Source organism: Alligator mississippiensis, chromosome 7 (genome assembly GCF_030867095.1).
Source record: "Alligator mississippiensis isolate rAllMis1 chromosome 7, rAllMis1, whole genome shotgun sequence".
NCBI lineage: Eukaryota > Metazoa > Chordata > Crocodylia > Alligatoridae > Alligator > Alligator mississippiensis.
In genome coordinates, this window is record NC_081830.1 from 56,489,569 (window position 1) to 56,504,175 (window position 14,607).

At 46.1% G+C, this 14,607-nt stretch overlaps 2 protein-coding genes across 7 annotated transcripts in view; one reads left to right on the forward strand and one right to left on the reverse strand.

The window, feature by feature from the left end:
- ATR (ATR serine/threonine kinase) overlaps window positions 1-10,199 on the reverse strand; it is a 79,489-nt gene extending 69,290 nt beyond the window's left edge. For all 3 annotated transcript variants that reach the window (XM_019491777.2, XM_014602864.3, XM_014602863.3), the window contains exons 1-5: window positions 10,093-10,199; window positions 9,776-9,867; window positions 4,914-5,057; window positions 2,859-3,748; window positions 202-392 (exon numbers count right to left, since the gene is read on the reverse strand). In XM_019491777.2, the coding sequence (XP_019347322.1) occupies window positions 202-392; window positions 2,859-3,748; window positions 4,914-5,057; window positions 9,776-9,867; window positions 10,093-10,151 (1,376 nt within the window). In that variant the 5' untranslated portion in view covers window positions 10,152-10,199. The remainder of the gene's footprint in view (window positions 1-201; window positions 393-2,858; window positions 3,749-4,913; window positions 5,058-9,775; window positions 9,868-10,092) is intronic.
- Window positions 10,200-10,740: 541 nt separating this feature from the next.
- The window catches only part of PLS1 (plastin 1), a 73,746-nt gene continuing 69,879 nt past the window's right edge, over window positions 10,741-14,607 (forward strand). The window contains exon 1 of one of the 4 annotated variants that reach the window (XM_019491856.2): window positions 10,741-10,944. The gene's annotated coding sequence lies outside the window, so the exon portion shown is untranslated. Of the gene's footprint in view, window positions 10,945-11,055; window positions 11,199-14,607 lie in introns of those variants that run through there. The other 3 variants (XM_019491857.2, XM_059730997.1, XM_019491858.2) reach the window with 3 other exon arrangements.

The following is a 14,607-nucleotide window of genomic DNA, read 5'->3' on the forward strand; positions in this document are numbered from 1 at the left end:
AAATAACATTAATTCATGCAGGAAAAATGTTTTGTTCAGTTAGCCTTAAAACAGTTTCTTTGGTGGGCTATAAAAAGTACAAGTGTATATATGTCAGATATGATATAATAAGTTTTCAAAATATTATCAGAGCTTGAAAGCACAGTTGAGATACTTCTCTCTCAAATTAATATAAAAATAGTAATTGAATAAATGTCATACACTGGTGGTACGAGTGATTTCTTTTGATTCTTTATTGACAGACTTAGTCGTTTTCTTTTTTCTGGAACTTCATCACTACTGCTGCTCCATCCATCTGTATCAGAAGCATCAAGCTGGTTCCAGTGCTGAAACTCCTGAATGATCTCCAGACCTTCTGTTTTTAATGCTGCATAGAGTGGACTCACTACATACTAAGACACGTATACACACAAAAAGTTAGCATTAGACTGTTTCCTCTTTGTCAAGAGAAGACAAATAAATGAATATATATTTTACTACTAAAAAAGCAAGAGCACAACCTCAAGACAACTCCTGAGGGCACACAAAACTTCTGTGCAAGGACCTGACTATGCAATTATTATAGAAAGCTTTACTTAATGGAATATTCCTACTGAACTCTGTAAGATTAAAAGAAATATTAACTTAGATCACTCGTAATACTCATGTAATGAAAGGAAAGTTTCCATGTGAGTAATGCAGCTTTCTACATCATTTTCTGAGTGATTACTAGCAATAGTCCTCTTTCCTTCACAATGCTTAGGCAAAAAGCATTCAGGAAAATCCATTTTGCTCATTTATAATTAATATAATATACTACAATTAATGTAATATATACACAGTAGCACTTAGAAACTTCAGTCACAGACAGACCCCCATTATACTCAGAACTGTAAAAACAAAAAAAAAATTAAGCTTTAACCCAAAGACTTTGCAAACCAATATGAGAGACAATAAATAAATAGATAAGGGAGGTTCAAGTAAGTAGTGTCATCAGAATGACAGATAGTGGACTCAGCACAGCAGTAGCTTGCGTTTCAACAGGCTTCATGGCAAAAAACGTTTTAAGGTGAGATTTGAAGGGGATGTGGAGGAAGACTAGCAAATATTTACAGGAATGCTCTCAGGCATGAAATATCAGGAAACAAATGCTACTATGTATGCCACTTGTATCATTGATGCTGGACTTATTAAATGAATTTGCACGCAAACCTGAAAATATGCTCAGTATGACTCTCCTACCTGCTAAAGTAACTGATATTGTTGCCAATAGCTAGAGGCAGTTGTATACTAATACCCTGTTATGATGTCATACTCTTCTTAGCAACACGCATATCTGTTACTGCTCTGAATTTAAACATTTTTAAATATAGTATTTACTTGAATCCAAGGTTTTTCCCTCCCCCATTGCTGGAGTAGAAAGCTCCAATAACAGCTTTGGCTCCAACCCTGACTCCAGGGCTCAGGCTGAAGCCATTGCTGCCACAACTGCTGTTGCATGGCCAGGGTAAGCAGTGGTGGCCAGGTGACCCAAAAAGAATTGGGGGTAAGGGGCAAAAGGACAGGAGGGGCAGGCACTAAGGAATGCATGCACCAGGGGTCAAGGCAGGAGGCAGGGGAGCCCCAAATAGCAGGGGAGGCAGGTGCCAGGGGGCACAGGCACAGTGGTGGGGGGTGGGTGCCAGGCAGTGCAGCCACGGCGAGGTTAAGGGGGAGTCAGACTGCCCTTGCTTTTCCACCTGCTGTAGCAGTGGGAAAGAGGGGACAATTTTAAGACAACCCCCTTATAATCAAATTCAACACCAGGAAAATTATAACAAATTTATACATTTTCCAGGTAGATCATTAAATTATTGGGGGCAGCGGTCATAAATCCAACATAATCTTGGATGCAAGTAAATATGGTAAATTCAGTAAGGTTCCTCCAGCATCTTACTTGGAAAAATCATTTCTCCATCTAAGACATGAAGGCAGAAATAACATTTGAAAATTTCAAAAAGCTTTGAAATGTTTCTGAAATGTTTCAAAAGGCAACTGTACAGATGCACAGGTGGAATAAAATGCCCTCAAGTATGACAAAATAATACATGCAAGGAACACCTTACATCTATATGGGTTGGTCAGTCCTCCATCATCCCATACTACAGCTGAGACTCCCAGCTCTCTAGGTGCTGCATGTACTGCCACTCCTGGCACTCTGGGCCCTCAGGTTACCCTGCCCCCAGCACTCTAGGCAACAGGACTACAGGCACTCAGGACACTACAAGAGCTGCAAGAACCCTGCATTCCCCACTGCCATGGGAGAGCACTCACCAACATCAGCGACTTGGGGATGGGGAAAAAGAAAGGATAGGGAAAACAAGGATGTAGCCCAAGAACGTGGGGGCTGCAGAGAAGCACTGATAGTTCGCTCCCATTCCTGCCTCCCCTGGGCTACTCCCTGCATGCATCTGGATTTTGGAAACATTTCAGGCATTATGTTTGTCCATACCCACAACCTTAGATGACCTCCTATCTATTTTTACAGCACCTAAAATGTGCTACACAATTTAAAATACAGACAGTACACTGTAAATTCTTCAAGTCAAGTACAATCTTGTGCCTCAGTTCTATATGCTATATGGGAAGACCTCTCCATTTGCATGGAGACCTATGAGCTCTATGAGACACCCCCTACACACGAAGTGCAAAACTTCATATAGAAGTTATACAAAGAGAACTATTAGAAAGAAAATAATGCATGCTTTATTCCTAACCCAACTCACTACCCCAGATGCATTTCTGAAATGGCTAGCATCTAGATAATCTCCCTTGCACAGATTCTGTACACTCATGTATCATAATGACAAAAGGAAAAGTAGTTTTTCAAATTAACCTACCTCTTGATCTACCTGACTTCCAAGTACATCAACAAAAATTGTGCATATGGTGCCAATATGGGCCTTTCTATCTTGTAAAGCAGATTCATATCCAGCTGGCACAAACTTCAGAAAATATTGCAGTATATGACACAAAGCATCTTTCAGCTTTTCAGACTGGATGTATCTGAGCACATTTGCTTCAAACAATGCACAAAGCTTCTCTAGGAGTATATATAGGTAGATGGGTTCAATTCTTCTATAGGAATCTGCTTCCAAGAGGAACAATGTCCTCACCAAGAGCAGCAAAGGTTCTTCAAAGAGTTCTAAATTTTCAACATCTGTTTCAAGTATTGACTGCAACAATCCAAAGAAGGCCATAAAGAAGGCACTGGCAAGCTGTTCTGGAGGTCCTCCTAGTTGTATTAATTTTACTAAAAAGATCAGGGATAGGGATTTAATTCTTGGACTACCATACTCCAATAGAGAGCAGCCTATTCTCCACAGAATAAGGTCCTGTCTTGCACAAAACAAATCAGGAACAATGTCAGTTAGAATGGTTATTAATGTGAATTCCAAGCATTCAACATTGGGCATGCCCATCAATTGCAATGGGGCTGAGCTTAAATATTCTAAATTATCATTTTTGTTACTTGAAAATCTATTTATTGTTACTGGCCAGACTAACAACCCCCCGTGGAGTTGCCTCTGTCTCTTTCTTTCATGCAAGAAAATTAGATCTTGGAAAAGTTGTAGTAAGTCTCCTGTTAGCACCTCAAAAATGGTACAGCTCTTTGATTTAAAAAGAAAGAGCAAAGAACAGATGACATCACAGATATTCTTGTGTAACGTGTGGCAGTTTGGAGTTGAAGCAAGTCGTAAAAGCCTTGTTATGATCCAATTACTAAATTCTAGGAAGAAAACAAAACAAAAACAATATTGTGATTCATATGCTAAGAAGGTTATGTAAAAACCACTTGGTATAAATGATTCTTCCTTAATTATTGTTTGCTCCTTTAATATGTAACCTTTAAAAATAGAAAAACAAAGAAATATAAGTGGCAGCCTCAGAACACTGTACTATGCTATAAAGAACTCTTGTCCTCGGCATTCATCTCAAACCGCAACTGATGGCTGACCGTTCTTTACAGCACAGGTCCCCTCCTCTATTGTGACTGCTCAAAGTCATTGCCTGCTCTTATGCAAGTGACTAACCTTGTTACCATACATACACCTGTTTCAAACTGTTAATCTGTGTTCCACTCCTTTCCCTCTATCGTAGGCATACAGGGGTTTCCTGATAGCTTTCCCAGGTGAGATTTTTAAAAAGTGTGAAAAGGAAGGCATGAATTCTAACTGAAGAGATTATTTTTTGGTCAGGAGACCTGACCTGCCTTACTTTGTCCTTGGGCTTCCTTGGTCTACCATATTTTATGGTACTTGCCAAAATCCAAAAGAAAAACAGAAAGTTACCATGTCATTTAGGATTCGACCCAGATGGGAGCTGGTTTGTATTTTAATGGTTAAACGATCCAGAAATCTGTCAAAAAATCTGATGAAGAAATCCAAAAATCTGTCCTTGGATATGTACTGACCTATTTTCATTTGCACAAGTCTAACATGTTTACAGTGACAGGCCATCAGAGATTCATTTCACTGACAACATACAGTACAAACACATGAAAGAGAACAGATATGGAGATAAAGGAAGTCTGTGTAATGAGCTGACCTTAATATATGTTAGGCAATGGGTTGGCAACACTTTACGGGGGGTTGCTCTGTTAGAGCTTAGCTCCAGGAGTAGTATTACTTCCAACCCAGGTCACACAACCACCATTGAAACTGCAGTCACCACTCTCTCTTACGGTGCAACCACTGCCATTTCTTCCCACTGCCTGGTTGCCATATGGGCAAAGCCCTGCCATCAACAAAGACCCCCAGCTCCATAGGCCAGATAAAATGGCTCCAAAGCTGTACCCAGCCCATGGGTCATAGGTTGCTGATTCCTGTGTTAGACTACTTCTTGTAATTAAAGTACGCCAAAAAACTCCAAACAAACAAAAAAACCGAACTCACCTATGCAACTGCACTCAGCCTCTGGGAGATTTTCACTTACACTTACAAACATAAGCGGAGAAGATTTCATGATGTGTTGAATAAAATCAAGCAGCATCACAGAACTTGGCAGAGAATCATTTTTCTTAGCAAGTTCCAAAGCAACTTAAAAAAAAAGATAAACATTCCCATTAATACTATACCATAGAAATGTAATTATTTTAATAATTCTTCAGATAAAATAAACACTTTCCTTATGGAAACTTGTATTGTAACCTCTACAAGTCACAACACTTTTTATCTTAGAGGTACCCTGATACATTGGTCCATATCGTATCAGCACCAATAAAAGGAAAATCGATGTTCTCGGCAATTGGCTTTTATTGACTGCTAATGTGCGACTCCAAGTGATGCGAATAAGTGACTTGGTGTGAATGAGTAAGAGTAATTTTTATACAAACTGCTAAATTTGCCTGAGTTATCCATACATTATGCAATAAACCTCGGTTTGCCAAACCCACGTGTTGATCATATAGCCAACACTACCAAGAGGGCTTCGGTTTCTGTGACCACAGTGCACACTTCAGGGAGAGAGGACTCCTGGGAAAGGATGACATCCACCTCACATGGAGAGGTAAGTCCCTGTTCTTGGCCACGATGACCAAGCTTCTAGACAGGGCTTTAGATCAGTGGGACATGGTGAAACACTGGGGAGCGGCACACAAGTAAGCTCCAAAGTTGGGGACACTAGGACAGCCACTCTTCCAAGAGCTGAGGGAATGGTTCTCCCTCAGCATGACAGGAAATCAAGGGTCTCAATTGGAGGACTCAGGTGCCTGTACACTAATGCCAGGAGCATTGGAAACAAGCAGGAAGAGCTAGCCCTCCTACTCTCCAGTGGGCATTATGATCTAGTAGGGATTATGGAGACCTGGTGGGACTTCTCACATGATTGGAACATAGCCATACAGGGCTACAACCTGCACAGAAAGGACTGAGTAGGGAAGAAAGGTGGAGGTGTAGCTGTCTATGTGAGGGAGCAGTACACCTCCTTAGACGCCAACATTGGCTCCAAAGAAGAGCGGCTCAAAACCCTCTTGGTCAAACTACCGGGGGGGTGGGCATGGTAAGAGAGACCTGACTGTTGGTATATACTACAGACCACCAAACCAGGAGGAGGAGCTCAAACTGCAGTTCTCTCAAGAACTGGCAGAGGCCACGCATGCACGGGACATGGCCATTATGGGTGACTGCAATTACCCAGACATCTCTTGGGAGGAGCACTCAGCTAAGTTGGATAAGTCACCTGTATCGAAGAGCTCTACCTGACTCAGGAAGTACACAGGCCAACCAGAGGTAAAACTCTCCTAGATTTGGTCATGGCCAAAGGAGATGATCTGGTGAGTGCCTTGAATATAGAGGGTAACCTGGGTGACAGCGACCACAAACCCATCACATTCACTGTCCATCGCAAGGCAGGCAAATCAGCTAGCAGGGTCAAAGTTTTGGACATCAAAAAAGAACTTCAGCAGGCTCAGGGCAACAGTAGGGGAAGTGCTGCAGGATCAGGGACCGAAGGTGAAAGGAGTGCATGAAGAGTAGTTGTTCCTCAAGGACACAATCCTCGAAGCACACAAGAAGTCCATTCCCATGCAGAGGAAAGGTAGCAGAAGGGTTGGTAAGCCCCCTTGGCTTAATACGGATATCATCATGGTCCTCTTGAAAAAGAAGAAAGAGGCATACAAACAACAGAAGCTTGGGACAGTCTCTAAGGAGGACTATACAACAACGGCCTGCATTTGTAGGAAGCAGGTTAGAAAGTCCAAGGCAGAGACTGAATTTAAACTAGCTACAGAAATCAAGAACAATAAGAAGTCCTTCTTTAGGTATGTAGGGAACAGGAGGAAAACAAATGGAAGTGTGTGACAACTCAGGACAGCTAGTTGCTGACACTCAGGAGAAAATTGAACTCCTGAATCACTACTTTGCTTCAGTATTTCACTGGACTAAGGGGAATATCATACTAGATAAGGTTCAGAATGGGCATGGTGGGAATGACCGCCTTCCTACTGTTGACACTGAGCCGGTACGTGATCAGTCAGAAAAGCTAGACATTTATAAGTCAACAGGACCAAATGAACTTAATCGGAGAGTGCTGAAGGAGCTGGTGGAAGTCATTGCGGGACCTCTGGCGAAACTCTTCCAAAACTCGTGGTGCTCAGGGGAGGTACCTGAAGACTGGAAAAGGGACAATGTTGTGCCCATTTTCAAGAAGGGGAGGAGAGAGGACCCAGGCAACTATAGGCCAATTAGCCTAACTTCTATCCCAAGGAAAATCCTAGAAAAATTCTTCAAGGAGTCTATGTGCAATGGCTTTGTTGTGAGCAGGTCTTGTCTTAACAATCTCATCTCTTTCTACAACCAGGTAACTCGCCACCTAAGTAAAAGAGAGGAGGTTGACACTGTTTACCTAGACTTCCAAAAGGCCTTTGATCTACTTTCCCACAATGGTCTCACAGGGAAATTGGAGGATTATGGGCTTAACTGTTTGACAGTTAGGTGGGTAGGAAGCTGGCTGCGGGGTAAGACCTATAGAGTTCTAATGAATGGATCTGTGTCGCCTCAGTGAGAAGTGGTCAGTGGTGTCCCTCAGGGGTCCGTGCTTGGTCCAGTGTTTTTCAACATCTTTATCAATGATTTGGATGTCGGGGTGACGAGCTCACTGACCAAGTTCGCAGACGACACCAAGTTATTGGGTAGCATGGTCACACTTCAAAATAGGCTGCAGATACAGGCAGACCTAGACAGGCTGGCAAATTGGGCGGATCGGAACCAGATGAAATTAAACTTCGAGAAGTGTAAAGTGCTCCATCTGGGGATGAATAATCCCCAACATACTACTTACAAGCTCGGTGGTGCTCAACTGACTAGCACCCAGAGCTGTCCCTAGGGGTGTGTGGGGCCTGGGGCATATCAGCCTGTGTGGGGGTGCGGTGGAGTGGCTGGACCGCGGAGCAGGCAGCGCGCAGAGGCCGCAGAAGGGCCTGTACAGCAGCCACCCCACTTGCCCACCCCTAGGGACAGCCCTGCTAGCACCACGACTGAAACTATAACTATTATTACCTAGGGGTAATAATAGAACATAGTATAAACATGAGCCATCAGTGTGCTGCTGTAGCCAGCAGGGAAAACAATACTCTGCCATGCATCAACTAGAAATCTTCAAGAGACTGGATAATCACCTCGTTGGGGTCACCTGACCCCAGCTGTCTTTCCTGCCTAATGCAGGGGGGCTGGACCCAATGATCTTGTGAGGTCCCTTCCAGCTCCTAACAATCTATGAATCTATGCCTGCCTGCCCACTCCCTGTATCTCCACTGCTCCCTCCACTGCCTGCCCCATTACTGCACCCCTACCACCTGCCCTACACGTTCCCCTTCACTGTCTGCCCCATTACTGTCGCCTCATTGCCTGTCCCCTTGTCACCTGCAGGGGTGGGGGCGTGAATTTAAGATGATTCCCCAATAATTAGATTCTATACAGGGAAAACTATAATAAATGTATACATTTTCCACAGAGAATTATTGGGGGGTCTCTTAAATTCAAGGTCATTTTGGATTCAGGTAAATATATAACTTGTTGCAGCTCTTGGAGAGGCAGCAGTCACTTGATCCACCACCAAATTTCTAGCTCACAGGCAGCCCCATGGGCCAGATGACAGCTCCCTGCTCTGTATCCAGCATATGGGGTTGGAAATTTGGTATCAAGACAAGCCACAGCAATTAATCTTGCCACTGCTCACTCTTACTAACTTTCTAATTACATGGGACACATGACATGGTTCCACTGATGGCATGTAGCCTGCAGTGGCTCCACTGATGGCATGTAGCCTGCAGGCTGGATCTTTTGACACCTCTGATTTAGCAAGGGCTACAATAAGTTACAACAGCATTCTAAAATTAAAAACTAAAGATGCCAAAATAAGAACTCAATCCTGCAAAATGTTCAAATAAGGAATGGCAGGATTTATTTCTTCAGCGAACAGAGCACATTTATGATGCAGCCTCCTTGCTTTTTAATACATCATTATATGTGTATGTACATATATTCGCACATGCACACATGCAGTGCTGTAGCAAAGGGCTGGAGGCAAATGGGGTGACTGCCCTGGGTGCCAAACCGAAGGGGCGCCAACAGGATGGAGTTGCGAACAGCTCATTTGGGGAGGCGTGGGGACGGGAAAGGGTGGCTCCCCCACCACCGCATGCACTCCCAGACAAACACTGATGAGGGGAACGTGTGTCCCACCCTGCCCCCTGCAAGCTGTGCGAAGGATAAGGGCGAGCTGTTGCTGTGGGTTTGCCCCAGGAGCCAAACTTCCTTGCCACAGCACTGCATACACATGCACAGATGTGCATGTAGATCAGGGGTGGGCAAAATGCAGCCCGCCGGGTCATTTTATCAGGACCACGGGGTCCCTAAAACATTTAGAAAATAAATATTTATCTGCCCCTGGCTGCTTGTCATGTGGCCCTCAATGGCTTGCCAAAACTCAGTAAGCCCTCAGCCCGAAATAATTGCCCACCCTTGATGAAGATCTATGGACACGCACAAGCATATGCACAAGCACAGGCATGTGCAAAAGCATACACAAGTATGCACACATGCAGGCACACACAAGCACTTACACTAGCATTTATTTAGACAGTTGTAGTTCACTCAACTCTACTGGTGTTCCTAGAAACCCTGTCATTATACAAATAAACTGCTTCAGGTCTGCTAAGCCTTTGCTGGGAGAAGACCCACAGGTTTGTTCCCAACCAAGGGAGCTTCGCCCCACTCTCGGCAGCGGGGGGTGCGCCCTGAAGCCCCGTTTCCCTTACCCAGGTCCACATCCGTGAGGATCCTGTCAACGAACTGGCCGAGGATCTGCCTGGGCTTCTGCACCACGCTGGGGTAGTCCTCGGGCCCGGCGCTGCGGGGGAAGAAGGGGCGCGTCAGCACCACCCGGTGCCCGAGCCGGCTTTCAGGCTGGGAAACATCGGTGCCTCCCTGAGCCCGGCCACAGCGCCGCTTCCCCGGCCTGTCCCGCCGCGGACACGGCGCTGCGCTGCTCCGCGCGGGTACCGCTGTGGCCCGGCCGCTCGGGGCGCTCATGGCACAGAGCAGTGGACCCAGGTGCCCGCCCGGCCGCACCTACCTGCCCAGGTCGCGCAGCGCCGGGATCATAGAGGCCATGCCTAGCCCCGGCTCCGCCATCGCGCCCAGCGCGCCACTGCTCGCGGGGGCGGGGGCGGGGCCAGCGCTCGGGACGGCGGCCGGCGCGGACCAACACGCCTCGGTTGGCGCGCTGCACGAGCACAAGCGACTTCCCGTGGGGCAGCGGAGCATCACGAAAGCCACGCGCCAGCTCCGCGCGCGCGCGACGCCGGGGCCGGGGAGTCCGGGCTATGGGCGGGTTGCAGGGCGCCCCGTGGGGGTTTAGGCAGCTCAAGAGGTCCCGGCTGAGCGGGAGCAGGTCCCGGTCACCCCGGGGGCTCTGGGCGGCGCAGCCGGCCCCACGCGCGGCACCGGCCAGAAGTAACTAGGAGGGGCTGGGGCCGGGGCAGCTCCGCACGTGGCAGGGGGGCAGGCTCTCAGCAACTTAAGGCCCGGGGGCTCTAGGTGTCTCAGCAGGTGCCGACAGGCGGCTCCACGCCCAGCCCCGCGAGGGGCGCTGAGCTCCCCACTAGTCCCCGGGAACGCAGGAGCCCTGGTGCCTCCGCATGCGAGGGGCGGGGCGGGGCAGGGGCAGGGCGGTGGGAGCCCCAGGGAGATGAAGGCGGTGCTCGCTGTCCCCATCGCCGCCGGCAGCAGCGGGACCCGGCAGCCCCCGAGCGGCCCGCCCACCCCAGCGCGATTGGCGCTGGCAGCTGCCTGTCCGGGGGATGCGGCGGCGCCCACAGCAGGTGTCTGCTGGATCCCGGCAACTCTTGGTGCAGCCGCCGCCGCCGAAGAGGCTCCGCGGACGGGGCCGGGGCCGGGGCCGGGGCCGGAGCAGCTGCGGGCAGAGGTAGGGACGGGCAGAGGCTGGGCAGCGGGGAGCGGGCTGCGCTTGTCGCCCCTTCACTTGCCTGATGAGATGCGTCCGCGGGGGTTCCCGTGGCGGGGGCAGGATCTTGTGGCACGGATCAACTTCTCCAGTCTCTTCTCTGTGCCCAGGCGGGCGCTGCTCTTCCCGGGAGGCTCTTTTAATGTAGTATGTGCGAAAACTAGAGGCCGCTTTTAAAAAGTGCAGTTCATTCTTCGGAAGACAAGCTGTACTAGGTAAGGCGGGAGAGGGGATAAAGTGCTGGAAAAGCAGTGGCCCAACAGTCCTGTCAGACATCTCCCCCCGACAACCTCCTCCCTCATGCCAGGGGGAAAATTAAAGACACTTTTTATGAAAGGCAGTAGGACATGACTGAGACTGTGAAGCTCTTGCACCTCTTGCCTTTCCGTATGTAAACAGTTTTTCCAGACTTCAGGAAATACACAGAAAACTATTTATTTGTATGTGTCTACTGATGTCTACATATTCTCCTGGATGTTACTGTCTAAAGGGAAGTGACCTGACTTGGGCTTTCTTTATTGAGGAGGGCAGTTGATTGTGTTTGTTTTATGAAGTCTTGCCTGCATTGTTGACAGTGTTGCAGAGAAGCACACACTGAAATAAAATCCTCTCTGTGGCTTCTGTTTCTGGTGCCTGTTTCCACAGCTATGATGCTTTGAATTTTGCATGTAAAACAGATGAGGAAATTGAGCGAGCATGCCTGTGTTCCAGTTATTGAATTGTTAGTGATGGTTACCAGTTCTTTTTTTTTTTTTTATTCAAAAGTGGTTGCACTCAGTTACATGCATGCCTATATTCGTACATCTGAATTTAACTCTCTGTTTGTCGAGTATTTTCAAAGCCCTAGTGATACCATGATAAGGAACTGTGACATTTCAAAAGATTTTGAAACACTTAATTAGGATTAATCTTCATTTGTTTCTCTTTCCTTTTTGCTACTTATTGAACATATTAGATGTTAACTCTTGAGAGCCGCTCCCAGTCAGCAAACAGGAGACGCAGGCTTCATGGTGTCTGCGTTACATAGATTTATAGTCATAGATGTTTGGGTCGGAAGGGACCTTAGCAGATCATTGAGTCCGACCCCTGCCCTGGGCAGAAAAGAGTGCTGGAGTCAGACAACCACAGCCAGGTGTATGTCTAGCCTCCTCTTAAAGACACCTAAGGTAAGGGAGAGCACTACCTCCCTTGAAAGCCATTCCAGTTTTTGCCAACCCTTACCGTAAAGAAGTTCTTCCTGATGTCTAACCTAAATCTGCTCTCCGTCAATTTGTGGCCGTTGTTCCTAGTTAGCTCAAGGGGTGCCCTGGTAACCAGAGCATCTCCTATTCCCTGCTGTCCCCCCCCCCCCCGATGAATTTGTAGGTGGCCACAAGATCACCTCTCAGCCTTCTGTTGTTGAGGTTGAAGACCCAGGGCCCCCAGTTTCTCCTCGTAGGGCTTTGCCTGCAGGCCCCTAACCATGTGAGTGGCCCTCCTCTGACCCCTCTCCAGGTTATCCACATCCCTTTTGAAGTGTGGCACCCAAAACTGGACAGAATACTCCAACTGCAGCCTGACCAATGGCACTTTATGGCATGGGAAGACCAGAAGTCAGAATGAACACGTCTGGAATTACAGTGGCAGATCCTTCATGCACATAGTGCTGCAGAATTTAAACTTTATTTAATTAAAAGTCCAACAGCTTTCTAGCCTTTATATTTGTAAAGAATACAAACTGTCTTGGTAAGTCTGCAGAAAGCAGAAGTAATCACTTATGAATTGTACTGTTGTGCTATACCTGTGACAGACAGACAGTTTTATTTGTCAGTATTGTTAACATTGTAATAGTTGATGGTAACTTTAGGAGAAACTTTAAGCTATCTGGAGATTCCAGGAGTTTGGCCCAGTACTGGGGTTTTTTATTGCTATTCTAATTGTAAACCAAAATGGGAGAATGGCACAAATGTTTTGGGTCATATGATTCTCTTCTCCAAGTACACTATACATGGAATACAATTCAGACACCTAGTCTGTATGGCATAATGCAGTGCTGTACAGGAACCCAAGCTAGCTCTTAAACTTCTAATGATCAAAAGCCTCATTACCACCTTTTTCAAGCCCTATTGGTAAATATGTTTGTGCTTACTTTGCCCGTCTGTTAAAAAATCTCTAAAGGCTACTAATGGCATGAGATCTTGCTTAAGCTGGTACTCAAATTCCAGTGTGGTACCTGAAGTAGAGAAAAATTCTAGAGGTTCCCCATGTCTTTTTACAGGCCCCCAAAAGCCAGACCCATTCCTGCTTCAGTATCCAGTAGAGGGAGCTGTTCAGGGAAAGAAGTATACGTTCTGACTTCCAACAAAAAAAAAACCTTTAAGAATAACCAAGAGCAAACAGACAATGAGCAGGATAATAATTTATTTTGGTCGAGGATAATTTCTTCCATTTTCCTTTGCCACGTTGCTTCCTGCTCCCCTGTTTCCCTTTTCCCAGGTCCTTCTCCTTGTCTTTCCATATAATTTCTCCTTTTCCTACTTTGTCCTATTTTTCACCTTGTTTTGTTTCTTCTTCATTCCATTGTCTCACACTTTTGTGCCCCATGTTCTTTCTTTCTGTCTGAAGAACTATGACCCAAATGGATGCACAAAAGGAGGAAGTGCATTGTGGCTGAACACACAGTTCAAATTTTTCTTCTCCTAGTGAAAATATATCCATTCATATCTGTGTAGTGAGTGTTATCCTTATTGTTTTGTACCTCCCATATGTCCACAACCCTCATCCAGTGTCAGTGTGGATTTGTGCAGGTAGCAAAAACTGTGTGAGATTGGAGAATCAGTGTATGCACAAACGTAAAGCTTCCTGCCAGAATCAACAAGTTGTATACACTAAGAACTGTTCTCTTCCCCCTCATTTCTCATTTGCATAAGGGCCAAAGAGCTGATCCCTTGATCCTCTGTCTTCTATCCCATGCTGTCCTATTGCCCTTCCTGCCGTATGCTTAACAGTATCTTAGAGTGAACTGGGTGACATTTTAATTAAGTTAATTTTGACTTGGAGCAAAAGAGCGACAGCTGGGGTCTACTCTAGTCTAGTCATTTGGTTGTGAGCTGGTTATGAGAGAAACTTGGAGTGTTGATCCACACCAGAATCATTTTCTCGGTTTTGTTAATATGGGTTCAGTGCTGACAAAGGTGGTCCTGAAAAGTGGGCATTCTGGAGCTATATGAAGAGGACCAACCACACCAAGACAGTTGCTGTACTATCACTGCTGCCTTTACCAGAAAATTTTCACTTCTCTTTAAAGTCAGAGTAACTTGGATGTCATTGTTCAAAATGTCAGTCAGGATGGTGGAATGAATAGTCATGCACTGCAATAAGTTAATTTTTATTGATACTAAGGCTGTCCTTATAACTTATTGGTTGTTTGCTCTGGTGCTTTAACTGTACCTGATAGCCTGTATGATAACTGAGGATTTAATTCCATATATGGTCATGAAGGTGCTAACCTAGTTGGCAGAATGGTTGATAGACCTTTGAACACATTGGCTTGGATATTATTCTGTACATCATAAAAATATCTGTTCAAGGAAAACTCAGCTCTTTTTCAGTGCCACCTGGTCTGAGTAGAACAAAGTAACACAG